General features: G+C 36.2%; 1 protein-coding gene across 7 annotated transcripts in view; it reads left to right on the plus strand.

The window, feature by feature from the left end:
* Window positions 1-27,926, plus strand: part of LOC118279393 (protein madd-4) — a 409,330-nt gene that overhangs the window by 317,998 nt on the left and 63,406 nt on the right. For all 7 annotated transcript variants that reach the window (XM_050698354.1, XM_050698357.1, XM_050698353.1 and 4 more), the window contains exons 6-7: window positions 5,084-5,227; window positions 26,517-26,699. In XM_050698354.1, the coding sequence (XP_050554311.1) occupies window positions 5,084-5,227; window positions 26,517-26,699 (327 nt within the window). The remainder of the gene's footprint in view (window positions 1-5,083; window positions 5,228-26,516; window positions 26,700-27,926) is intronic.

Consider the following 27,926-nt stretch of genomic DNA (forward strand, 5'->3'; position numbering starts at 1 on the left):
ACTCAAGTCAAAAAATTAAACCCGTTTTCACTTTAGCGACGTGACATGACGAACGCATGGTTTGATTTGATTAAAAACCCTACCGCAGCCTTTGTCAGTCAATATAAAACCTACACACCGAAAACACAACTCTTTGCAAAAAAGCCGTATCGTAAAATTTAACAAATTCCAAAATCGAAGCGAAACAATTATTATTCTAGACAGGAGCATGCAAAAACATCACGCGCGCTACCAAATCTCTTCCTTATTCGCTTGCTGAATCGCAAATATGGGGCGCGAAATATCTAGAAGAATAGGGTTGTTGGCTATATTTTAATGGCCGTCTGATATATTAATTTAAAACATTAGATACGTATTTTATCAAATACTTTCGATGATATATTGGTTTGATATATTGTATCGTAACGTCACCATTTATTATTTTATTGGGAATGGTTACATAGCGACCTCCCACTTTTTTAAAAACGGTTTTATCTAAGGACTATATATTTTCACGCGGTTTCACCCGCTTGGCTCATATTGATCGTAACTTCCTCGATAAATGCTCTATTAAATACGAAAATAATTAATCTAATCTCTGATTAGAATAATTATTTTCAGAAAAGTCGGAGATTAGTGCGTTCAAACAAACAAATTCTTCAGCTTTATATATTAGTTTAAGATAACATTCTTATACTACAAAAAAAGTGCGGTAACGTGTTCGATTCCCGCACGGAGCAATTCTTCTTATGATCCACAAATTGTTGTTTCAGATGTGGGTTTCAGTGAAATATTTTTCAGAATCAGAAGAAAGTGTTAGCTAAGTTACTCGACTTAAAAAAGGAGGGCCACATTTTAACTTTTAAACGTTTTTTACAAAGAGTTTTATATTATGTTATATATTTTTTTTATTATAGATAATATTTTAGATGTTCATGCTTTGTCTACATCCCTATAATATTGTATTGTTCCACAAAGAGTAGCAGTGTATGAAATTGTTTCGAAACGAGTGCTCCTGACGGATCTGACGTGAAGGGTTCAAGGGTTAGACTGGAGGAGTCGACGAGTTTATGTGAATGCTGTCAAGCTGCCGAAGTTGAAACAACTTTTCTGTGTTTATCTGGTTCATGTTGCTCGTTCTTTTGTATAGAGATGTACATAATTAAAATCACAATTATTTTATGGTATAAGCCGGTAAACGAGCAGACGGATTACCTGATAGTAAGCAATCACCACCGCCCATGGACATTTGAAACACCAGAGGCGTTACAAGTGCGTTGCCGGCCTTTTGGGGGTTCGGAATTTAAAGGTTGTTGGGGAATCGGGTATTGGGAAGGGGGGTAATTCCTCTCTCTCTTGAGCTCTGATCGCCGATAGCTTGGATTTCTTCCGTTACTGGTGGACTACTGCTTTCTATATTCATATTTTTTTTATACTAAATATATCATTCTGAATATATCTTTAATATCATAGTCAAAGCATTGAAAGCTATTGGCCTCAGATTGTTCCCCAAAACTGTCATAATATTAATAATTCCTTCGCCTGGCGACAATCACTACTATTTCTAACTTAGACACAATATAACTACAGGCTAATAATACACCAGACTTATGTAATAAATACCTATCTGTTTGTAATTACACTAGCCTTTCCTTGCGGCTTTGGTCGTGCTCTTTTAAGGGATTGGCGACAGATTGATAAGTATTAAAGAAGCACGTTTTTTTGTTAACTAAAAATCACGGTTTACCCACTTAAATTATTGGATCAGGAAAGTTCTACTAGTCACAGAGGGACTCACTCACTCAGTAGGCTGCGTGACGTCGCCGCGTCTGCGCACGCTACTCATGAATAAGAGTCCGTTCTGAATTGAAAAATACTCCATACAAACTTCTAGCCCTGTTTTAGGGAAGTGGGAGGTTAGAAAGAGACAAAATGTATCCTATGTCATACTCCATCCTTTCAACTATATCTGCTTAAAAACATCATGTCAAATAATCGCTCTGTTTTGCCGTAAAAGACGGACAAACATATAGACACACACACTTTCACAATAATAATATTGTATAGTATGAATATGAGTGTGTAGGACTTCTATAATTAATTTCGGTGATGACGTCACGATCTTAATATAGTTAGTGGTTTCGGTTTCAAAAGGTCATGTAACAAGTTTATTTAGTTCCCAGCCTGCTTGGGAACAGACGAGGTTATTGATTTTTCGGAAATCGGTTATTGATATCGTAGGTGGTTTTTTCAAGGAAACAGACGTTAATATAACCTGAGCTGCGGACTACCTAGCGGGTTTACCAGGGCTCCGACTCGGCGCGTCGCGTTCCGCGCGCTTCTAAGAGCTATCAGGCCACCATAGATGGGCCCAGTAGGGCTGATGCCCGATTCGGAGCTGCGGATTGGGTTACTCCGGCTCGAAAAGCAGGAGTAGGAACGAGGTGTTTTTTAGTCAGTAAGAGTCTGACACTCCCTCTCGCCTCGCCCAAGACGGTAGAAATCATTTGATGAATTTCCCCCCTTAAAATAGCCTAACAAGAAAAACACAACTAATTAAAACTCTTTGATACAAGCAGAAGTTTTGACTGCACGGTTAGCGCGGTGGCTAGGCAACTGGCTGCCGTGCAACGTGTAGTCGCACGGAGCAACTCTTTATGTGATCCGCAAATTGTTGTTTCAGGTCTGGGTGTTATGTGAAATTGTATGTAAACGCACCCACGACACAGGAGAAAAACCTAATGTAGGGCAACGTTTAAGAACAAAAAGAAGTAACATAATCAACAAAAATAATCATTCCATCATAGGCAGACCCTTTAAAAAAAATCTCAATTACCCACTCCGTTGATTCGCGATTTGATCAAAATTAGAATGAACATCGTAATACGTAGCATATTAACCGACATACAGAGATATCTCATGATATTGTAGGTGACATTCTAAAGTGAGTCTCAACACGTACGTGTTAGGTTTTATAATGGGATGTTATTGTGGGAAGGGTGGGAGATGGATTTGAAAATCGTGCGTTGGTTATTGTTGTATTATTGAGAGTGCTTTTGATACTTTATTCGAATCTAAAGTATATCCTAAACTTGGGAACTAAGAAACGGAACTACTAGCGTTTTTTCTTTTTCGATACAAGTATTTTATTCATTGGTGACATATGAAAGGCATTTAAATTACCTATAATTGTTGTTAAACGATTTTTTTTTAAGTTACAATTTTTTCATCGTTACCGCCCATGGACACCCGAAACACCAATTTAAGTGTTGTTGGGGATTAGGAAGATTAGGAAGGGGTTAATTGAGCCTGTGGAACCTCAATAATACAACGAAACTCAACGCAAGCATGGTTTCACGTCGGTTTTCGGTGAGGCCGTGGTATCACTCCGATCGAATCGGCTCATTCGTGCCGAAGAATAGCTCTCTCACACTGAGGATGGTTTTTTTTCTAAAAAAGAAAGACATATGGTAGTGGCTGGATTCCTTTACTCTCTAATAGTTACTGACAGACAGTCATAATTTTTTGTGACCTACCGGCTTGTATGTGTTACAAATGGTTTAGTTTTACACTGCCCAACAATTTTAGTCGTTACACCGCAACGAATAAAGTTTAAAATTCCAACGTCCCGCTATGCACTAACCCTTTACAAAAATATTCGGTGAACAGACGAATATTCAAGAACACAGATGACAAATATTTGCACTATTCTCCTAGAAGATTGAATTCGTTTGTTTTATCAAAGTGTTTACACGAAAATCGACTCTAAAAACAACGAAAAATACTTGGAAGTGAATGCTTTTTGTGTGCTCCAGCTTATTGAGCGGTGCACAGTGGTGCGGAGGGATTTAACAGAATCTGCAGTAGCATGTCAATACCGTTACTCGGAATGGTCAGTTTTATCGAATTTTCCGATCCGAGTAATCCGAGCAAATTATGAAAACATACGCTTTTTCGTTGCGGTTCTATACGCTGTTTTTGTGTAATGGAATACTGGCGCAATAAAAAATATAGTTTTATGGGATAGGATTGGATTGAATTTGATTCCTTGTTGGTTTGTTTTTGTGACTAGTGAGTGTGTGACTGAAAGTCAAAACGTAACTGAAATTGTATTTAGTGACATCAAGGTTATCTATATTATTTAATATAAAATGTAAGTTTTTTTAAGGGAGTAAAATCATTCAATAACTTCTCCCACCTTCGGCGAGACGTGAGGAAGTTTCAGACTCTTACTGACTAAAAACCACCTCGTTCCTACTCCTGCTCTTTGAGCCGGAGCCCCGTTAAACTTGGTAGTCTGTAGCTCCGAATCAGATACCCTAAAGCATAATTTGAAGGCAAGCAAATAGACAAGCTAAAACTACAATGTTAAGATACATTTTTACATGACAATAATAAAACAAAAGCTACCGTTTGTGAGCACAATCGCGGCCCGTATACCGATGGCACTCGCTGTCACATAGCTTGCCATTACTGTTGACTGTATTTCGACAGCCGATCACTCCACTCCTGCTGTTGACTGTACACCCATCCTCCGTAAATAATGCACGAGTATAATGATGCATTAATGTTGCAAAATATACATTTTTTGGGTAGTTTTATAAATATTTTGTTGGTTAGTGTGAATTGCTAATTGGTTACATTTAGCTGCACCCTTTGGTAAACAACTTTTTTTGATGCTGTTCGACCAGAGATGTGCTATGCTACATTGCTCGTGGATGCGTTTGGCTTCCATCAATTATATTCATTGGTCATATCATACATATAGCTTATCACTTGTGGAAATGGATTCAGCTAAGCTTTGTTTTTTATATGGAAAGATACGTGCCATTCCTTTTATCCTCGAAGGGGAAGGCAGAGGTGCAAATTATGGCACGTCATGCTACTGTATAATATACTCGCACTTTTCACAATTTATGTTATAAGTCGCATGTAACAGGGGGTTAGCCTATTGCCATATACTGGGCGCAATTTCAGACCCCGTGCAACTATCAAGAAAATATCGAAAATCTAAAACACGCCCTAATGGGCTTTGCATTATAAAAATGCAACCACTCAACCAACGAGACAGTCATGATATTTAATATTACTCTTCTCCTCCTAGGACCGAGGCGGCTGGTCGCAGTGGAGTGAATGGTCCCTGTGCTCGCGTACGTGTGATGGAGGCGTGTCGAGGCAGCTTCGAACCTGTTCCTCGCCCGCCGGCTGCAGGGGCGAGCCGGTGCGGTACAAGATCTGTAATATGCAGGTGAGACTCTAGTTTGTCTTAAGACTCATTTTACCATACTCATAGTCATGTCTATTGTCGCACGAAGCGCTTCACTCCAAGCTTCCTTCTGCGAACTGTTAGGGAGTGGAATTCTTTCCCCCGGAGTTTGTGTTTCCTGATGGGTATAACCTGGATATATTCAAAGCCCGAGTAGGTTGCTTATGGGCAGACGTGCTCCATCGTAGGCCGCATCACCACTTAGAGATAGCGGCCAAACGTCGGCCCATTAAACATAAAAAATGTACTTAAACCAGTCCTAAGCAAGTTTTTTCGGTACAAAATGGTTACTAAGGACTAGTTTAAGTAATCATTACATGTCTCTGAGTGCGGCTGAGAATGAATGAACCTTAACACAATGATTTGCCAATTGTTTACTTTAATGAAATGTGTATTCAGATCGTAGATGTTTCACCCATTTTTTACTTTTTTATTCTACTTTATTACAGCTATCAATCGTTAGCAACCTTTAGTTGGTCTGATGGTAAGCTGTCACCACAATCAAATAAAATTTCAATTCTAGTTCTGTGAAAAGTGGGTGTACATTGTACAGTCGCATAATGGGCCATAATGTGCACCTCTGCGTAGACGCGCACGGGGGTAAAAGGCGTGACGATGAAAAATAAATTACAAAAAATAAGACAAAAAAAATGATTTAATAAAACCTTATTTTCCTAAGTAAAATATTCTTCGAAGACAGAATTCCTCTGACCACGGCTCTCACATAAATCACAGAGTCTGGTGTTCATATAAAATTTACAAAAACAATTGTGTGCCCAACACATTGTCCCCAAGTGCACTGTAACGGCGATACATTGCTGGGACAGTGTTGCTGTTTCAAACATTCGCTTAGCATTGAAATATATGAATTTATACTGTTATATTTATATACTTAAGCGATATAAATTGTTATTAAAGATTTCGAATTTGTACCTAAGAATTTTCGAATTCTGTGAAACTTAATCATACTTTATCTGACCTGGGAATCGAATCCGAAACCCCGTTGACAGTCATTACATACCCAATTTCCATTTACATCAATTCCACAACAAAAAAATACCGACCTGGTTTAGGAATCAAACCCCAATTGGCAGTCGGCACTCGTATTCGCAGCCAATTAATCAACATCATCAACGCATAACATAACCACAAAACTAGTATAACTTCCAGATTAACCGATTAAAAACTAACTTTTGCTATTTCTACTAGAGCACTATCTTTATATATATAATTCTTCATGTACAGCTGAACATAGTCCTTTCCGTAATACTTCCAGATGAGTCGATTTCAAACCGACTTTCGTTTTTCTATAGAACACTATTTACTACATAAAACAAATTATTATTCTTTTGAGCTCAATTACTTCACCAAAACTGCAACGTTGCCGTTCATCATCAAACAAATGACACGTCAATGACGTCAGGCACGAAATGACAAGGGCAGATATATCGCATTCTCTTTCTAAATACAACTCTTTTTCTTCTACAACGTTGCCAGCTGAAAAACAAATGACATGTCAATGACGTCAGACCCAAAATGTATATATATATATGACAAAGATAGCAACATAATCATAGCGCGTTCTCTTTCTAAATTCGCAACATAATAAAAAACAATTGACATATCAATGACGTCAGGCCCAAAATGACAAGGATAGCAACATAAATATAGCGCGTTCTATTTCTAAATTCAAACCATAAATTAAAAACTTATGACACTGCAATGACGTCAGACCGAAAATAACAAAGATAGCAACATAATCATAACGCGTTCTCTTTCTAAATTAACAACATATTGAAAAAAAAAACAATTGACATATCAATGACGTCAGACCCACAATGACAAGGATAGCAGCATAATCATGATGCGTTCTCTTTCTAAATGCAATTATTTTTCTTCTACTACGTTGCCAGCACAAAAACAAATGACATGTCAATGACGTCAGACCCAAAATGACAAGGATACATAATCATAATGCGTTCTCTTTCTAAATTCGCAACAAAATAAAAAAACAATTGACATATCAATGACGTCAGACCCAAAATGACAAGGATATCAACACAATCATAATGCGTTCTCTTTCTAAGTTCACGACAAAATAAAAATAAATTATTTTGACATTTCAATACAACAATATATCCCTAATTTCCTCAAATAGTAATCGTACTTTCATTAGTTAATTTGATACTACTTTCCTACTACTTACTTATTTCCTGAATTTGTCTACCTAGTCTTAATTTTTGAGAAATAAGTATGTTAATTGACGCAAAAATTTCATAGAAAAGTATCGTTTTGAACATTTCGACAAAAGTATTGAACAATTAGAAACTACCTTCCGTAGTATTATGAACATACATTGCACTCAAGTATTTTCTTTTGTGTCGTGGTTGCAAATACAAAAACATCACAGTAAGAATCGAATAACTTAAACTTAAACTACCGAACCACCACGACAGAAACTTCATTACCACTCCATCCAAGAAATAAAAAACCTTTCATAGCCACATAAAATACCTTACCTAAGCCGCATCTGTAAAATACCGAAACAATTACAAAAGCACTTTAAACTATCTGAAAACTAGTGAAGCTATCGTTTTCAGCGGCAGCGGTCTTGAGGTAATATTCAATTAAAAACTCCTTTACAATCAATTTCAGTTAAAACTTAACTTAACTGGTACAATATGAAACTGTTTCATAACCTTCACTTTAGATGGAGTTCCAAAGTTGTTAATACTAGCTTTGAGCGCGGTTTTACTTGTGTTAAGGGTGGAATTTTTGTTCGTATAAACTCATTCACAACTTGAAATAAATTAGGCTAACGTAGTGTTTTTTTTTTATTTGAGGGCGGATAATCATACATGACTTCTCTCGCCTTGGGCGAGGCGAGAGCAGGAGTGTCAGACTCTTACTTACTAAAAACCACCCCGTTCCTACTCCTGCTTTTCGAACCGGGGCCCCGGTAAACCCGCTAGGTAGTCCGCAGCGGCAAACGTAGTGTACGGTGCTATCTAGCTAGGTGGAGTGACGATAATCTGTTGTGTGGCTGGCAGTGGTTGGTTGCGAAGAGCTCAAGATCGAGCTTAGTAACGTACTGAGGGAGGTCTGTGGCAGTGAATGGAAAGAAACTGATGATGAGGAACTTGCTTATTGTATTTTTGGGGTTAAACTACTAAGACTAATAGACATATTCGAAGGAAAAAATACAGAAAAATTGCAAAATTTGTATGGCGTCTTCTATCTTCTAATCACCAATGCTCAAATCCTTGACATTAAACAGGTCAGCAATGCATTTGTGACTGTGCTGGTATACAGCTGTCATGTTTTATTATTATGTCCTTATAAATACTTCTGGTGTTTTTTCTGCTTATTTCGGCATATAGACGGCACCGTTTGCATACCATCAGGTAAACAGACAACTCATTTACCACCCTACCTAATAAAAAATCATTCTGTACACACATAAAATGCGTACAAACAACCACACATTCCATACTTATATATTATCACAAGTAATTCTACCCAAGTTCGTTCGATCTGATTAATAGTTTGACTTAGCACGGGACCTCGTTACACCGAAGTGTACTTAAGCCAATGTTTGTTGCGTCTGGACGAGTATTAGTCACTACTAATGCTACGTTTCATCACAGCGATAGATGTACTGGAGAAAAAAATGTGGTTCTGGACTCCATTTGTTGTGAAAATGGGAAGAACTTAACTATAGCTGTAAATGGGTCTGTTAGTCCTAAAATATTATGTGATGATATTATTCATATTCATATTCATTTATTTGCTTTCCACAATTGTATGTACATAGATGTTTTAGTCTTACAGATAAAAGTAACAAATCGTGGACCCTGTTTGGGCACAGCAATTTTAAAGATACAAACTAAGGCTTAAAACTAAACATAACATTATATCCCACAAAAACATTTCATGTTAAATGTTGCCAAGACGAGACCATATAGCTCGCACTGTCAAAAGTAATCAGATCCCGTGTAGAGCCAAGTTTCTAACCCTATACTTTTGAACTGGTGAGTCGGCCGCACGGACTTTTTGCTATTCGTCATATGGGCTTGAGCTTAAAAATCTATTCAATCTTCTAAACTCTTTCCGTGCGGCCAACTCGCCAGTTCAAAAGTATAGGGTTAGAAACTTGGCTCTACACGGGATCTGATTACTTTTTGACAGTGCGAGCTATATGGTCTCGTCTTGGCAACATTTAACATGAAATGTTTTTGTGGGATTTCATTTCTTTTTGTAGGTTGCTTATGATAGAAAGATAAAATGAGCGACAAATTCACCTACTAAACTACTAAATTTATAAGAAAATTGCAAACGTAATCCTAATACTTTTTATCAATGAAAATTAATACACTAGTATCTAAACCTTTACCTACTAAACTACTAACAATTAAATATTAGGCAAATGGTTTTTTTCTCCGCGATAGCAAACTTTTAAATCACCGAAATATTCCGAAAACTTTTCATTCAACGAGACAACCGTCAACGACGTCTGACCTCGCGCGTCTGCCCGCGTTCGGGTGCCGCGCTCGCTGACGGGCCGATTATTTTTAGCTACTGCGCGGGGACGAGGGGGCAGGCGGCGGGCGTTGGCGCATACTATACTTACGATGCTTATGTTCAAAAGTATAGGTTGATTAATCTAGACACACGGCAGTGTGTCCGCCAAGTTCGAGCAAAAAACCGACACACCGGCCGTGGGTTATATTACACGAACCATTTCGGGCCAAGTTCGACCCACCTATAACTCAAAATCTATTTTATCTACGCATATGAAATTTCTAGTATCTGTCGAGATCTACTTACTTATCTAAAATACAAAATTTCATTAATGTACCTATTGTAGGTCTTGAGATATTGACGTCAGAAAATCGCTATTTTTACTATACACTCACTGACTGACTCACTCATCAAAAACCTAGACCACTTCCAATGGTCGTATTGACTTGAAATTTGGCATGGAGGTAGGTCTTTAGGTCAAGGTAAAGGAAAAAATCTGAAAATGGCCAAGTGTGAGTCGGTTTTAAAAATAATGAAGGTGTAAATTCATACCCCTAAGGAACTAACACAAAATAATTATCTATATCTTCCAATGGTCGTACCGACCTAAAATTCGTTACGAAGGTTTGTATTTAGTCAAAGTAAAGTAAAATAAGAAAAAAAGAAAATAAACCTTACAAAAATAAATGAAATCCCACCCAAAACATAAATGTTAAAGGGTGCCAAGTTCGATAATATTGGAATGCTTCGCCTATAAAAGAAGTGAGATCTAAATAAGTACCAAGTTCCATACACAGACTTCAGTTAAAAATGATATAACTTGGCAAGTTTTAATAGAAAATTATATACTTGACTCATTGCGTTTAGTAGGTTTATAACAAAGTGTGTGAAAACTTGCCAACTTGTTATATCATTTTTAACTGAGGTCTGTGTATGGAACTTGGTACTTATTTAGATCTCACTTCTTTTATAGGCGAAGCATTCCAATATTATCGAACTTGGCACCCTTTAACATTTATGTTTTGGGTGGGATAAACACTTACCGAAGTGAAGTGTAGTAATATTATTCATATCTAAGTACTTATGGGTAGGATAATGTTTTGATTTGATGAAAAGTTTGTGTTCTATGTACTTGTGTATAATTTTCAGATTTCAAGCAGGAAATAGGGAATTAAGTTTCCCTATTTCAGATTTTTACCCCTCCGCGGCCGCATTCAGACCTCTAGCGTCAAAAGTTGCGGAAGTCTCGAACAAACTTTCACCCCCTAGTTTAAGGGGTTGGGGGGTAAAAGTTCCAAGTTTTAGAATTTTTTTGTTGTTTGGGTACTAATACTAGCTTACATACCAAATTTCAGTTTTCTAGGACTTCAGGAAGTACCTTAAGAATTTTGTTGATCATCAGTGAGTGAGTGAGTGAGTGAGTGAGTGACGAAATCGGGGTATTTTAGATATCAATAAAATCTAAAGTATAAGAGCTATGCAATTGAAACTTTAGAGGTTTATTAAGTCTACCACTGACATTATATCCTGAAAATTTTGTTTATCTGGTATAACCCAAACTCAAGTTATGAAGGTTCAAAAATACGACGAAGCGCTTCGAGAAAAGGTAGGTAGTGCCCTTGCGCTTGCGCTTCGCTTGGCTCGTCTTGGCGGGGGCACTACCGTGCCCCCAGATAAAACAATTATTATTCATCTTACGGTTTGTTTAGGAACACATAACTTTTTATAATTAATGAGATCTTAAAATATACTAGGTACTTAATTCTGACTACCCGTAACAATTGTCTAGGATGTTCACAAAGTGCATATTATATTATATAATACGATAGAAAAAAAAATGCACTTATTGTACTAGGTTCATTGTTATCTTACATTTTATAATATTTATTTATTTATAGTTTGTCAGATAAATATTCATTTATGTTGTAATATACTTTATTCAACTGAAATATTATTAGTTTATTTATGAAGCTACTGTATTAACTTATATTCCTTATTTCTTCAGGTAATTTATTGCATAGTTTTATTGAAATAACACAGGTACTAGAAGTATGCATTTTTAGTCTAGATGTAGGTAGGTTTAATCTATTTTTGTGTCTCAGAGAAATTTTATTTTGTATTTCTTGTCTTTTATTGTAGAATTCTGGGTGGTTACGTACAAATTTACACATTTCAAAGATATATAGGCAGGGTAGTGTAAGAATTTTTAGTTCTTTGAAATGCGGTTTGCAACTATCAGTATCTTCGATGTTTACTATAATCCTGATAAGTTTTTTCTGTATGGTGAATAATGTCGGCGCATCTGTGCTATTTCCCCATAAGATAACACCGTATTTAAGCCATGCATAGCCATATGCGTAGTAAGTGACTAGTGCTGTTTTGAGATCTGTGGTTTTTTTGATCTCACGGAGTGCGTAGGAGAATTTGGACAATTTAGCTTTTAATTTATTGATGTGAGATTTCCAATTTATTTTTCTGTCTATATCTAAGCCCAGAAGGGTGAATTTACTAACAATTTCTAGTTTTGTGTTTTTAAAACTGTAGTCAATATTTATAAAGTAGAATAGGAATGGAAATAGTCAAGTTGGCTCGGAGGTTTCAAGACGCTCGCTTCTCATGTATGAGGGTGCGTGTTCAAAACCTACCAACAGCAAGTACCAATGTGACTTTTTCCAAGTTATATGTACTTTTTAAGATTATTTAAGCACCACTGACAAACGGTGAAGGAAAACATCGTGAGGAAACCTGGGCTTATAATTTCTAATTATAAGTTTGAAATCGCCTATCTGCTATTTAGCAATCGTGGTGATTAATGCTCAAATTAATGCTTCGTGTGTCAAGAGGCCTTTGCTCAGCTGTGGCCGTGTTGACGTTGATGTGTAAAGTAGAATACATATTAAAAACTTTTAATTTTAGGGATAACACCTGATTTAAAAAAAATAAGACGGTAAAGAAAATTGAATGCCGTTTCTTAAAACAAGTTATTTCTCTGAAATAAACACCGAAACAAACACAAAGGTCACCTTTTCTTATAAAGTTCAAACACTCAAGTCCGTGACACAAGAACAGCTATACAAGTCTAAACAAGAGAACACACAATTACACAATAATCCCAAACTAGGTAACAAGCCGAAAACTAAGGAAAACGTTTTCCCAACGAAACACTGTAAAACAGACAAATGTCAGTACGTTCACTGAATAATAAATCAGAGCGAGAAAACTTCGTGAAACAATAAAACAATGACGCGGATTCGATTCCCGGTTCACACGGGGTGTGACCGCCTAACTTTGCTATAAGATCACCCGAACTTGTTACAATTCACAAATGTACAGTCAGTGACAAAAATGTGTCGATATTTCGTAGATGTGGTGATATTTGCAATTGAATCGACGTTGCACGACTTTAGGTTTAATAAAAAAATACCTATATTTTATTTAGTGCGCTTTTATTGAATGTATATATGTTTGTATGTATTCACCAATCATATTCATTGGTACACATAGTTTAGCACTGGTGGAAACGGACTCAACTAAGATATGTTTTTTATATGGAAAGATGTGTGCTATGGATGTGTGCTACTCGTATAGATGAGTAGATGTGGCTTCCTAGACCAGTATTTGTATCATATCTTCAAATCTTTATTAAAATCCATTCTGTAAGCCTTTCCCAAGAAATATTAGTTTAAAATTTTCATTTTACAAAGTTAATTTATTGTATCGATAATATAATAAAATATGTATCGTAATATATAATTTAATTTCTTTTTACATAAACGTTGCCCCACTCTAGGATTTTCTCTTGTGTAATGAGTGCGTTTACAAACATACAAGTTCACATGTCCAACGCCCACCGTGCAGTCAATTGATAGTGTTCATGTTTTATTTTATAAAATGGTAAGACATTTCTGTCGCGAACTGTACCCAGTGTCCCGCAAGGAGTTGGCTGAAGTCATCGCCTAATGTTGGCATTGTGTGAACTTGTACCGGCTATTGTTTGCCAGATTCACTCATAATGTAACTTCAAGGTTTACGCGTTGTAACTAAGTAATATTGACTGTTACGTTACTTGAATATTCAGAAGTGGAATGATGAGTTTTTAGTTTAATCAGATAATTTACTTCTTTAAAAAATATATATGATTTAGATTTCAGCTATGATGATTTGATTATGATTTAGATTTCAGCCATGATCATCCACGTGCAGGGCAAAGGCCGCTCTATCCTCCTCCTCTACCTCTAGGCCAACCCTTGTCATAGACGTCGAGTTTTTTTGAAGGCGGAAAGTCGTCCAATGACTTTTCTCGCCTTGGGCGAGGCGAGAGGGAGTGTCAGACTCTTACTGACTAAAACCACCCCGTTCCTACTCCTGCTTTTCGAGCCGGAGCCCCGGTAAACCCGCTAGGTATTCCGCACCTCTGAATCAGTTCTTCTGAGCCTACCGCGAAGTTTGTGGACGTAGAGCGGACTCTCCTCAGTAGTGAGTTTTGCCCACCGCTCCTCTGACATGCGGCAGATGTGACCAGCCCAGCCCAGTTGCCAGATCCCCCGGTTTTCCCCCATATTCCTAGGTCTGCTCGTTTACCAGCTTATACAAATCAAAATTAATTTTTGGTGTCTCTATAAAGCATCTTTATGTTAACCACACTTGATATTATGAATACAGGATGTATATCATAGTGTACCAGGGTAAATACCTTGTATATACCGTGGCAGGGCTATCATTACATCCATGCTCTCAACAAAAACAGTAATCAAATTTTATACGACATATAAATTTTCATAGCAACGACCGTTTTGCAAAATTTTAACAAAGTACGTACCTATTCGACGGTCGTGAGGGATATTTTTATAAAATCTGATATGAACATAATTATGAAGGGGTGAGGAGTTCTAGGCTTCATAAATACCTAGTCAAACAATGTTGTTTTTAAATACCTACTCAGTACTACGATAATAGGAGGCCAGAAGCATACATTATGTATGATAAAAGGTTCTATTCTCATTTCGTATCTACATTAGAAACAAATGCGACGCCTTTTATCCCCGAAGGGGTTGGCAGAGGTGCATATTACAACACGTAATGTAATGTCGCTATACAATGTACATCCACTTTTTCACCATTTGTGTTATAAGTCCCATGTAATACGTGATGATCCTATTGCCATATACCGGGTACATTCCAGAATCCGTGCTACCACTGAGAATTTTTGGAAAAGCCGAAAAAAGCAAATAATATAATGCCCGACCTGAGAATCGAACCCAAGACCCCTTGTCCAACGAAGCAGTCAGTCAGTCACATTAAAAACAAAAAAAGTTATAATATCAATACATTGTAATCTATAGATAAGTCAAAACAATTTATGTATGACAGACTAAACAACCCAATCCCGTCCACAATTTGATTTTATTTACCAGACATTCAAAAAATCTGAATACACGTACAAAATTTGCATCGTCTAAACAAAATTGAGTTCTATTCCAATATACATAATACATTTATTCCAATAAATTCGATTTCCCTAACAAGATATAAAGAAACAAACAAAAGCTAAAAACTCCAGACAGAGAATTATCTTGAAAAAAGAACGTCGAGAAGCGACCAATCAGATTTAAAAACGCCGGGAGTCAATAATACCGAAGCGAGCAACTCATTATCATTCTAAACGCGTGGCTCTCGCCCTTTCTGAAGAAGAGCCGATTAAGTTCGTGAGTGGATGGACTACAATATCCTTTTCAGTGAATGCAAATTACGCTGCGGTGTGAGTGGCAGCCTCTTCAATGGGGGTTAGGCTTTTAACTTTTTTATTTTTTTTTCAATTGTGGTGTAAATTATTTATGATGTATCGTGAATTGAGAATTTTATTATGAGAATTGGGTCGTTAATTTTATGGATTTTTATAGATGCGACTGCCGAATGCTGATAGGTGATAGACCGTCTTTACATAAGAGGATTTCCCATATTCTCAATAATTGGCAGTGCAGGCCGGTTGGAGACCAAAATTTATATGGTTCTGTTATAACAAAGAAGAAGTCTTTAATATAACAGAACCGAACAGAAAATAGGCGGCGATGATTGCTTACCATCAGGTGATCCGTCTGCTCGTTTACGTGCTTATGCTATAAAATAAATAAATTAGTCAGTCTTCTTCTTAGAAATAAACATACAGTTTCATTATTTTTTTTTTGAGAGAAACAAGCAGCTCCATTAATATTTGGCTAGTTTTTTATATAGTATTTTTGGTGAAATATTATTTAGTCGAAATTTCATCACAGTTAGAAGAAATTTCATCATATTAGTATTCTCGGAAATTCAATTATTTTGTTTCATGAAGCATCATTCATTTCTTTTGTCCCATCACTACATTTTTAATTTTCAATTCAAACTCTAATATTTTACGTATGACATACAAAATAATAAAGTACTTTGAGCAAATATAAAATTGGAAAATAATTAAAAGTTATATGTAGCAAATTAATGAAATAGACACAAGGGAGTTATTAAAATTACTAATATTGATGACATGTATCTTCTTATAATATTTAACTATCGTGAGACATACTAAATTAACTAAAAATCCGCAATGAAAGCTCATGATGAAGAATCCCTCTGTGACTCGAAATTAGTAAAGCTTCTCCATATTAAACCATGATTTTTAGTTGCTACTATTTAATCTACATCTTCACTAATAAATAAAAATGGAGTGTCTATTTGTATTATTGCCTGAATTATAGACACTAGTGGTCGCCTAGTGGTCGAAATTCGACCATATACGATTTAATTTACAATACCACTTAACATACATTCAAGGATAATTTTTATTTAACGAATTGCTATTAGTTTTGTAAAATTCAAATTAATATATTCCGGCGCATCATGAACAGGAAAACTCTATTCATATGAGACGTGAGAATATCATCGCAATGTCTGTCGATTTTGACGTTTTGTCAAATACGATCAGATACTATGCATGATAGTGTGTGTAATGTTTTATTTATTGATTTAATTTTAAAATAAGGACACAATAGGCATAAATGAACATTCAAGTTTTAAAGTCGACGTTTCCACGAGTCATACGCAAAAGCTAAACATCATTATCACAAACCACATTATCACCGTTGCATTTCAATATAACACTGCACTTTAATAGAACTAAGACTATTCAAAGATATCCGCAAATACCCGAACAAGATCCGAGCCTTACCTCGCCGCACCGCCTTCGAGTCCGATAATATACGTGCCCTAGATTTGGTCGGCGATAGCAAACAAAACGTATTCCTTCTCTGTAACCTAATTTTGTAATAATAGGAGCTGTTCTATTATATGTTTAACCTACATTTCTATAGTATCGTGCCTTTTATCTTATTCAGGAGTAGGCTTAACTAATGTAGAAGTTGTGTAGGCTAGGTTCTTTATTTATTCCCGACCGGACCTGCGGGAGACCTAGTTGATAGCGACTTGTATCCAGCGGCTCCCAACAATCTTAATCACCTGGAGCTGCGGACTACCTAGCGGGTTTACCGGGGCTCCGGCTCGAAAAGCAGGAGTAGGAACGGGGTGTTTATAAGTTATAAGTATCTATGATAACAATATTAAAGGCTCTTAATAATCTCCAAGCGGGTTTATCGGGCTCCGGCTCGAAAAGCAGGAGTAGGAACGGGGTGGTTTTTAGTCAGTAAGAGTCTGACACTCCCTCTCGCCTCGCCCAGGGCGGGAGAAGTCATTGCATGATTTTCCCCCCTCAAAAATAGGATTTTTTTTTTTGAGAGGGGAGTTATCATCCAATGGCACCTCCTGCTTTGAACCGGAGTCCCGGTAACCTGTTACGTTGTCCGCAACTCTAGGTTCATAATCTCCACACTTGGCTAACAATCAATCATCTTCAGGTTTTACGTTCCGTTGTCAACACACGGTCGATTAATTACTATTTTCATTTACCTACATACTTTTTAAAATTAAAATAAAAAATAACCTATTAAAATAAATACTAGCTCTATTAGCTATTCCTAGAATTAAATATAAATTTAACATTTGGTCACAATCTATTTGCGAGTAAATAATTGCTCTGCACGTTTTACCAGGAAATATTCGGTCTATTGACAGTTTCATAATATTGACTTTGATATCAAATGCAACCGATAATAATTATTTTTTATTTCTCTAAATTATATATTCTGAAGTTATTTATTTGTATAAGTCAGTTTGTTTATTTGCATTTTGATATAGGTACCTGTGTGGAGTACCAGAGTGTAGATTTTTTTAAACGTTGCCCCACACGAGGATTTTGTCCTGTGTCGTGGATGCGTTTACAAACATACAAGTTCACATGCACATGACACCCAGACCCGAAACAACAATTTGTGGATCACACAAAGAGTTGCTCCGTGCGGGAATTGAACTCGCTACACATTGCACGGCAGCCAGTTGCTAAGCCACCGCGCCAACTGTGAAGATGTTGACGGGATCAATCAAGTAAAACATGTATACCATAGTCAATCACGAAATGGTAATGCTATGATTAAAGCACTACCCAAGTCGGTCCGCTGGTGCTTCAACCAGGAGCGCGCTAGTAGCCTTTTTGTATTGACATTCCGAAATATATCATACGGCATAAGATTTAATGATTAAATTTAAATGACATGTATATCGTTGCGTTGGAGCGGTGCAGTTAAAGTGTGATATTATGTCCTTACCACGGTCTCACAGAAAACTAGTGTGAAGCAACGCTTGCATTGTGTGAAATTAGGTTAAAGGAGGCCCAAGTGCTGCTCCAAAAGGCCGACAACGCACTTGTAACTCCTCTGGTGTCGTGTGTTCGCACTGATCGCTTCTCAGCAGGTTATCTGTCTCCTCGTTAGCCCATACTTTTTTTTGAGGGGTAAAATCATCCATTGACTTCTCCCGCCTTGGGCGAGGCGAGAGGGAGTGTCAGACTCTTACTGGCTAAAACCACCCCATTCCTTCTCCTGCTTTTCGAGCCGGAGCCGGCCCATGCTATCCTTCCAACCAGGAGTTATAACTCCAAGCAGGAGTAGGAACGGGTTGGTTTTTAGGCAGCAAGAGTCTGACACTCCCTCTCACCTCGCCTTCAATCCTATCCAATAAAAATGTACAATGTAACAAACTTATTTCCTAAGCTTCCGTCACATTCTCACAAAAGAGGTCACTATTTATTCTTCTAGAGCGGCCCCTACTAGCAATAATGAGTTGATAATCGAAACTATAATAGCTCCAATAAATACAACGATTAGTACTTCAAACCGAATTACTTTGTAGCGTGTGACCTAAACCTTATGTGTTAATAGCACGGATTTAACGCCTCAGACGTAACAATCTCATAAAGAACTTTATTCTCTTAGAAATAGGTGCTATAATGCAGTGATGTTGGTTTTGGTTACTTTAGTAGAAGTGTATTTTCCTGTATTTTGGGTAGAATGGTTTATGTGGAAGTATTGGAGGCTATAAATGGATTGTTGGTTCCGAAAGAAACAATTAAATGAACGAAACTATGTAAAAGAAAAGAAAGCAACTTTCTTCTTTAATAAAGACCAAAAATGGATTCGGTTTTATTCTTCTAGGGTTTAGAATGTCTATAGACGGCTGATCTGACTGATCACTAGCTATCATGTGGTCTGTATTTTTGTAATGAAATAACCCAGTAAACGAACTGACGGATCACCTGATGGTAAGCAATCACCGCCACCCATGGACACTTGAACCACCAGAGGCGTTAAAACTGCGTTGTCGGCCTTTTGAGGCTAGGAATTTAAGGGTTGTTGGGGAATCGAGGATTGGGAAGATTGGAAGGTTGTTTATCTATACATATAATAAAATCGTAGAAAAGTGCTGTCTGTACATTGAAAATAAAAATAAAAAAAATAGCAGGGGTTATTGTTATGTCGATGTCGAACCCAAAAATGTAATTAACTTTTTTTGTCTGTTTGTCTGTTTATCTGTTTGTCTGTTTGTCTATGCGAGCTAATCTCAGAAACGGCTGATCCGAGTTGGATGCGGTTTTCAGGAATATATTATGGTATGCTTCAATTAACATTTAGTGTTTGTTTCATGTCAATCGGTTCATAAATAAAAAAGTTATGTCAAATTAAAGAATCACGTCGAACACTATTCTATGCTTATACCATTAATCTCCGCAACTATTTGACGGATTTGGTTGAAAGGACATCGGGCGTTTTTTACCCGATTTTTTAAAAGTCGCGAACATAAACCAAAATATTTTTAAATGATAGTGTTTGCAATCATATTTAATATTGTGTAGTTATTTTGATTCACAATAATGGGAAAATGGAAATAATTAGTAAAATGAAAATGATATTTTAAGTTGACTATTTTTCCTAATTACTAAACAACCGCTCAGTAAGTTAAAATATCACTCCGTGGTATTTTTGTAAACCCAATCAGACTAAATCCGTCAAGTTGATGTGCATGTTTCGTTCTCACTCTCGCCCATAGTCTTAAAACTGGTATTATGTTGCGCTCGCGCAGGTAGCTAGCTTATCTTACTACATCGCAGTCCTTCGTCATCATCATCGCAGTCCTTCGCCAAAAGTTAAGAGAAAAATATGTTGTTTTAATTATTTTTGATTCCCTTTTTCCTCTTCAATTATTGCCCAAAAACATTTATAAATATTTTTTAAATGTCCAATTTCTCCTTATTGCCACGACCCACAGATATGGGAACTATACCATTGTGAACTAGATTTAATTGCCTATCCACCGTACCTAATTTTATTTTTGTTCGCCGTAGGTAACGTAATGGCACCAATGATCGACAGTTTTAGAAGGTGGTGTGTTTGTTTCTAAGATTACGAGTATTTTATTGTGTTTTAAAATAAAAGTGACGTTGTATACGATAAAATATGTCCTTGAGATATGAATAGGCTATATTTTCATTTATAAATATGATGTGGACTAGTATTAAAACCAAAAATAATAAATATTAATAAAATCCCCAATATTCGACACTAGAACTCCAATAATCGACACCCAGTTATCGACAATTACCAGTTATCGACACCCAGTTATCGACAATTACCAGTTATCGACACCCAGTTATCGACAATTACCAGTTATCGTCACCCAGTTATCGACTATTACCCGCAATGAGACAGTAGACTGATTTGATACATTAGTTAGACCGTAATCAAAAGGAACAATTCAGTAAGTATTAATTTATTTGTCTTTTATGTTTAGGTACTCATACATTGTTTTTATAAAATTTGTCAAGTCTAATAACACTGACTACAAACTTTAAAAATCTTCACCAAAATAAGCTTTAATCTTGAATACTGTTTTATTTTGATAAAACTATACACTCTGATAAGATTAAATAAGTACAAATTAGGGAAATCAACAATAGTTACATATTTATTAAAAAAATACTCTTACTAAACTAATTATATATTTTTTTATATTTCTAATCACTCTTTTGGTATTTAATAATTATAAAATACTTATTTAGAAACAGAAACAATCCTTTGGAATGAGATAACTACTTAACAACTAATAGTTAATAATCAGTCATGTAATAAAACTTAAGTAATCTTTACCTTAACGAATAGTAAATTCAATGAAAAAAGTAACAAACTTAAATAGAATCTGTTTTGTAATAAATAAGTCATTTATCTTTTTTCTTATTTCTTATAATTAATATTTATCACAAAGCGAGATCTGAATTTTATTTAAAGGTTATAAATATTGGGTAAATACTTATCCATTTCTGGTATTCTATAAAACCCTCTCTTGTTAAGACATATAGGCTCCTTTATTTCTTCAATTATTTCTGTACGGCCATAGAACATTTTATCAGGAGCGTTGGGCCATTTGAAAGTATTTCCTGTAGTCAAAGTCATTGTACTTATTTCGAATTCGTTTTTTCTCAAGCTTACAACCTTGCCTGGAAAATACTCCCCTTCATACTTAATTATTACGAAACTTCCTATAGTAAGTTTCTTGCCTTTTTTTAACTTAGTGGCCTTTGAAGATGGGAGTTTGCTCAAAGGCATATTCTCAAAGTCAGAGTCTAAAGAAACAGGCTCACTTTCAGCGTACGAAATATCCATATCGGATTCTGAAGTCAATTCTTCTTGATTTATCATATTTCTTTTCACTGTCTTTGTTTTTAATGTTTTATTTTTCTTATCGTTGGCTAACTGTTCCTTTAATTTCTTTTTTTCTAGTTTCTGTATCGCTCTTTCTTCCTTTTCTTGTTGTTTTTTATTTTTCTCGGCCTCTTTCTTCTCGTGATACTCTTTCCAAGCTTTACTTGTCACTGTTGACGGAATCTTTTCTCGTTTCATTTTCTTTTTGTTACTATCCTTTTCGGGCCAAAACAGACTTCTCTTAAAAGGAGATGGTACTATCACTCCCAAAACACTTTCCATAGATTTCTTTTGTGGTGTTATATCCTGTAGTACCATAGTATTAATTATGGGTTCTTGAGATATGCAGTCTTCTACTATTCTGGGAATATCAGAAGACGATGACGACGCCGGTGGAGGAAGTGCTTGGTCAATTGATGTATCAATATTAGTATAAATGTTAGGTTGTTCAACTACGGGATCTATTGTAACTTCAGGTAAATCGGTCAGCGAAGAGAGTTGTGGAAGAGATTGGTTAATTATAGTATCAACTTTGGTGTTATAGTTGGGTTGTTGATTTTGATGATCTTCTATTGTTCTAACTACATCGATAGAAGACAAGGACTCAAATGGAACACCTACGGCAGTATCCACTGATTCTTTCAAGTTATGTGTTGAGGAAACACTTTCTATGAACTCATTAGAATTGGTATCTTTTGATGAATTTTTAGTTTGCTCGCTGTTTTCAATTCCTGGTGATTCTTCGGTTAAAACTTCAATCAACTGAGCAGTGGTTATATTATTTGAGACTATGTCTACCTCTTCCAAAGTGTCCGACGTAGAAGCAGCATCCGACAAACCCAAACGACACACGTCATCGGATTTATTTTTGGCCCAAATTACATATAAAGCCACATCTTCATTAGGGATGTTACTTTCCAGTGAACTTCTATTTTCAAAGTATAATTTATTAAATAGGTCTAACTTTTCAGCTGAAAAAACTTTTATTATTTCGTTTTCTAAATATCTCACAAATTCCGTCTGCCCTGGATTAGTTTTAGTTGAGGTTTCCTTTGGTCTTATTTTGGACATGTCAATGTAATCAGGCCCGAATGGAAAAAGTCCCGCCGCTCTGAACCCATTTTTCACACAATCTTTTGTTATGTTTGCGAGTGATTTTTGAAGTACTGGAGCAAAATTCTCTTTACGAAGATTTTGACCAAGGTTCTCCATTTTCCATTGCGTCACGGCTTTTCTCCAATGTGCTTTGAGGGGTCTGAATACTGACAAGTCCATAGGTTGCAAAATATGCGTAGAGTTTGGGTACAGGGCAAAGATCTCGATACCGTTTTGGGAGCAAAAATTTGATAAATGTAGGGTGAGATGGGATTTGTGGCCATCCAAAAAGAATAAAATCGGTTTTTCAATATTATTTTGCTCTAACCAAGGGTTGAAAACATTAGTCACATATTCATAGAAGGTGCTGCTGCACATCCACCCACTTTCTGACTTACCTATTGCCCATTCATCGGGAACACTAGCAGCAACAGACGAAGGAATTCGTTCATAACTAAATACGATCATTGGAGGGGCAAGGTCTCCGGCTGCATTTCCCGTGATAAGGACAGTAAGGTTGTCTTTCTCATCACCATACTTACTATAAGGGTGTTTATCTCCTTTTTTGCAGATAACACGATCAGGTTTCGGCGACAAGAAAAACGCGCTTTCGTCTGCATTGAATAGCCTGTGTGGGTTGTTTAGAATATTTTTTAAGTTATGTTCTTCTAAATAACTTTCGATTTCTTTAAACCAGGTCCTAATGTTATCCTCCGATACATTATCTCGAGCTCTCGACAAGTTATCTGGTACTCTTTGTGACAAGTTTGGATGTCTTTTCATGAATGAGTGAAACCATTTCTTACCAGGCCTATTATTAGTAAAAGGATTTTTCCTGTTTTGATTAATTATTAGTTTTTGAACACTGTCCAGTAGACAGTCTTTAGTTAGGGAATATGCCTTTCAGCTAAAGTTAATAACCATTTTTCTAAAATTTCTTCTTCTACTTTTGTTAAGATGGTACTTGGCCCCATACTACAACCAATGGAAGTTCTTCGTGTTATTTTGTCATGAAGAGTAATTCTTGGTACTCCAAAACGTTGCGCAGCACTTGCTATCTTTTCTCCATTCTTAACAGCTTCAACTGCTTTTTTAATCTGGTCGAGAGTGTAGTTTTTTCTCGGAGCCATCTGTAAGAATCAATTACCTATTACTGGTAACTTAAATATCTACCAATTCGGCAAAGAAAAGATGACCGTCGGTCACCGTATTCTCTTGTCAAATGTAACAAATAATTAATGGAATTGCAATGTGTCGAAATGGATAAGTATTTACCTAGTATTCATGACCTTTGACTTAAATTCAATATAAGTACTTAAGTCATAAAAAATAAAGCAATTATTTTAAATTCAAATCCAAAAATAATTTATTTCACAGTTAAACAAATTTTATTTTTATAACAGAAAGAATTATTATCAGTGTAATATATTTAATGTATAAAATACCTACTAAATTTAGTTTATAAAATGTATGTTCATTATTAAATGTAGTTTTTTTCTTGGAGACATCTGTATGAACCAATTATCGACATTTCAATCCCATTAATCGACATCGTGTCGAATACTGGTAACTCTACTTTGATCAACCTAATTTAAATATCTAACAATTCTGCAAAGGAAAGAGAGAACCATATTCCGTGGTTACACAAAAATAATTTTAATAAAATTATTATCGACACACGTCGATGATTGGAGCAAGTCAATTTCTGAGGACCAGTAATCGACACCGGCAATTTAGGTTAAAAAAATAACCGCCTAACTTTTTTTATAACATAAATCGATCTTATCATTCCCATAATACGGCTTAAAAACCATCAAATTAATATAAGTTTCAATATATGAAAATAATGAACATATTTTGTACTTACGTTCTTACAGAATCCGCTTAGAAATGCCGTTATTTTATGAGGAACACTAGCCGAACTAAGTTTTCACACAGCCATTTGTAAAAAAAATGGCGGTTTTTTTTCAAATGTCACTGGATGACAGCAGGAAGCGTATTGTCTATGCCACAGTATAGCCATATTAAAAAATCGTATTATAACTCTTATTTTCTCTAATCAGAGAAAAAAATGTCGATCATTGGAGCTTGTCGATCATTGGTGCCATTACGTTAAGTGTCCCATACAAAAATGCCCGATGTTCTTTGGTACAGATATAGTTTAGAACCTTAGAAAGGACATAGGATAGTTTTTATTTCAAAAATCAAAAAATAAAAATAAATTTATTCCGGACATTTTTTTTTTATGGAACAAGCCGGCAATCTAGCAGACGTATTACCTGATGGTAAGCAATCGCCGCCGCCCATGGACACTTGAAACACCAGAGGCGTTACAAGTGCGTTGCCGGCTTTTTGGGAGTTAGGAATTTAAGGGTTGTTGTTCGGGAATCGGGAATGGGGAAGATTGGGAAGGGGGAATTGGGCCTCCGGTAACCTCACTCACACAACGAAAAACAACGCAAGCGTTGTTTCACGTCGGTTTTCTGTGAGGCCGTGGTATCACTCCGGTCGAGCCGGCCCATTCGTGCCGAAGCATGGCTCTCCCACACTTGAAATTTTAAGTCTAATTAAAATTGTAAGTCTAATTTATTAATTAATTAGATAGATTAGATTTAAGTCGTTTCTTTTATATTATAGCATAGAGGATAGGTTGTAATATAATTTCTTTTTTAATTGTTATAAATTCGTAATTCGTAGCTTTCTTTAGTTTTAAGTTAGTTTTCATCTTAAGTTCGGAAAGATTATAATATTTCTTTAGTTTAAGTCCGTTTTTAAACTATTTTTTCAATGCCCTAAGTGAGTATACATCTATTAAATTCAAACGCAGATCTCATTATGTTGATTTTTGAAGAGTTCCCTGGAATATCTTCTACATCTCATTTTTGAAGAGATTCCGCGAGATCGGGAACTATGTGGTTAAAACCAAAAATTTGCTGGAAGTCACTATTCCACGCGAACGAAGTCGCGGGCAAAAGCTATATTATAATAAATCTGTAGAAGGGTCAATTCTGTACATTGAAAATATTTAAAAGAATAAATAGCAGGGGGTGTTACTGGATCGATACCAAACCCAAATATGTGATTAAATTTTTTTTGTCTGTCTGTCTGTCTGTATGTTCAGGCATCACGTGAAAACTAACGGTTCGATTTCGATGAAATTTGGTATATTTATACCTTATTATCCTGTGCATAAAATAGGATACTTTTTATCCTGGAAAAATACGTAGGAATAAAAATTATTTTTTCAGTTTTATACTACAGAACGCGACCTCAACAGCAGTAGCTCAATAGAGGGATCTCCTTAATTATCATGGGCCTCGCCGATTTGGGTCCAATAGATATTTATAAGATGTCATTGTTAGAGTTACTCAAAATGGAGAAATAAAACATCCACGCGAAAACCGACATCCACGCGGACGGAGTCGCGGGCGGAAGCTAGTCCTTTAATAAATTGTGAAATAAACAGCCCGTATGCCCTTTTCTCCCATAAACATGTTAATGAATGAATAAACACTAATCTTCCTTCTCTCTTCCACCAGCCATGTCGCGGCAACGTCTCCTTACTAGAAGAGGACATATGGCGGGAGCAGCAATGCAGCGCTCACGACGACACCCCCTATGGGGGGGAGCTGTTCCACTGGCGAGCGCACCGAGATGACGCCGAGCCCTGCGCCCTCACCTGCAGGGGGACGCCGCAGCACTCGGGGCAGAGCCCTGAACCTGTAAGTATTGAAAGATTTCTTTTTTCATCATCAATAGTCTATATAAGTGCTCACTGCTGACCAAATACCTTTTCTCACATGGACAAGTTTTGCAACATTAATCACCAAGCTTACTCTCAAAATGTGGCTAGGTTCTCGAAAGAATCACAAGAGAAAGTGGGCTTTTTAACTCATTAAATTTCACTCCAGTAGCCATTCTCGATGCATATTTAGGGCACCAGCTCCTTTAAATAGCCCAGCCCTGGGCAGATTGGGAAGGGGGGTAATTGGGCCTCCGGTAACATCACTTACACAACGAAATATTATGATGTTTCACGTCGGTTTTGTGAGGCCGTGGTATCACTCCGGTCGAGCCGACCCATTCATGCCGAAGCATAGCTCTCCCACACTTTAAAACCTAAATTAGGTAAATAAAAAAACTTCACATCAAAATGCTAACCTCCTTTCAAAACTAGGTTGACGACAACTCAGAAATAGGATGCAAAACATTTATACGGGCACTTCTAAAATAGAAATCGTCCGCGTAGAATGTCCCATCTTCATACTCGTACGATGAAACTCGAAATACATAATGCAAAGCTGGAAACAACTTTAAAATGCCAGTCTAGTATCAAAAGAGAGTTTCAAAAATAAAGTTTTTGAGTCCACCAGACTAAATTGTAACTAGGTTAGGAGGGAATCTTAGTATTCAAGGTAGATAGTACTTTGGACGCTTAGGTTTTGTGAGATAAATTCATTTGGTAACCTTGTTCTATGTTGAGTCATATTTCATTAGAACTTAAAACGGGATATTTACAAGCAAGCGCCATGATCACGGATGAACTGTGCCGAAATATCGGAAACTCACAAAAACTAATAAACATGGTAAATATCCCGTTTTAAGTTCTAATGATATTACCAGTGACCATGTCAGTTTAGATAAAAACTTAAATCATATTAAATTTTAGATTTTCTTTGCGTTTTTTTTTTTTGTCTATTTATATGCAATTACAGACGTATCGTATTATTTTTTTGTATCCCCGAAGGGTTAAATAAATATCTGTATTGTAATCACAATAATGAAAAAAAAATAAAGGTACAATTACAATAATGAAATATTTAAGTACTTAGTTGTATGCTTTTAAAGTATTAACTTAAAAAAAACAATGCTAAATGATTCTGTTTTTGTTTTTACCCGTACTAACTATTAACAAAATTAAAAACAATTCAAGTTTGTATTTTAAATAT

Source organism: Spodoptera frugiperda, chromosome 14, assembly GCF_023101765.2.
Source record: "Spodoptera frugiperda isolate SF20-4 chromosome 14, AGI-APGP_CSIRO_Sfru_2.0, whole genome shotgun sequence".
Lineage (NCBI taxonomy): Eukaryota > Metazoa > Arthropoda > Insecta > Lepidoptera > Noctuidae > Spodoptera > Spodoptera frugiperda.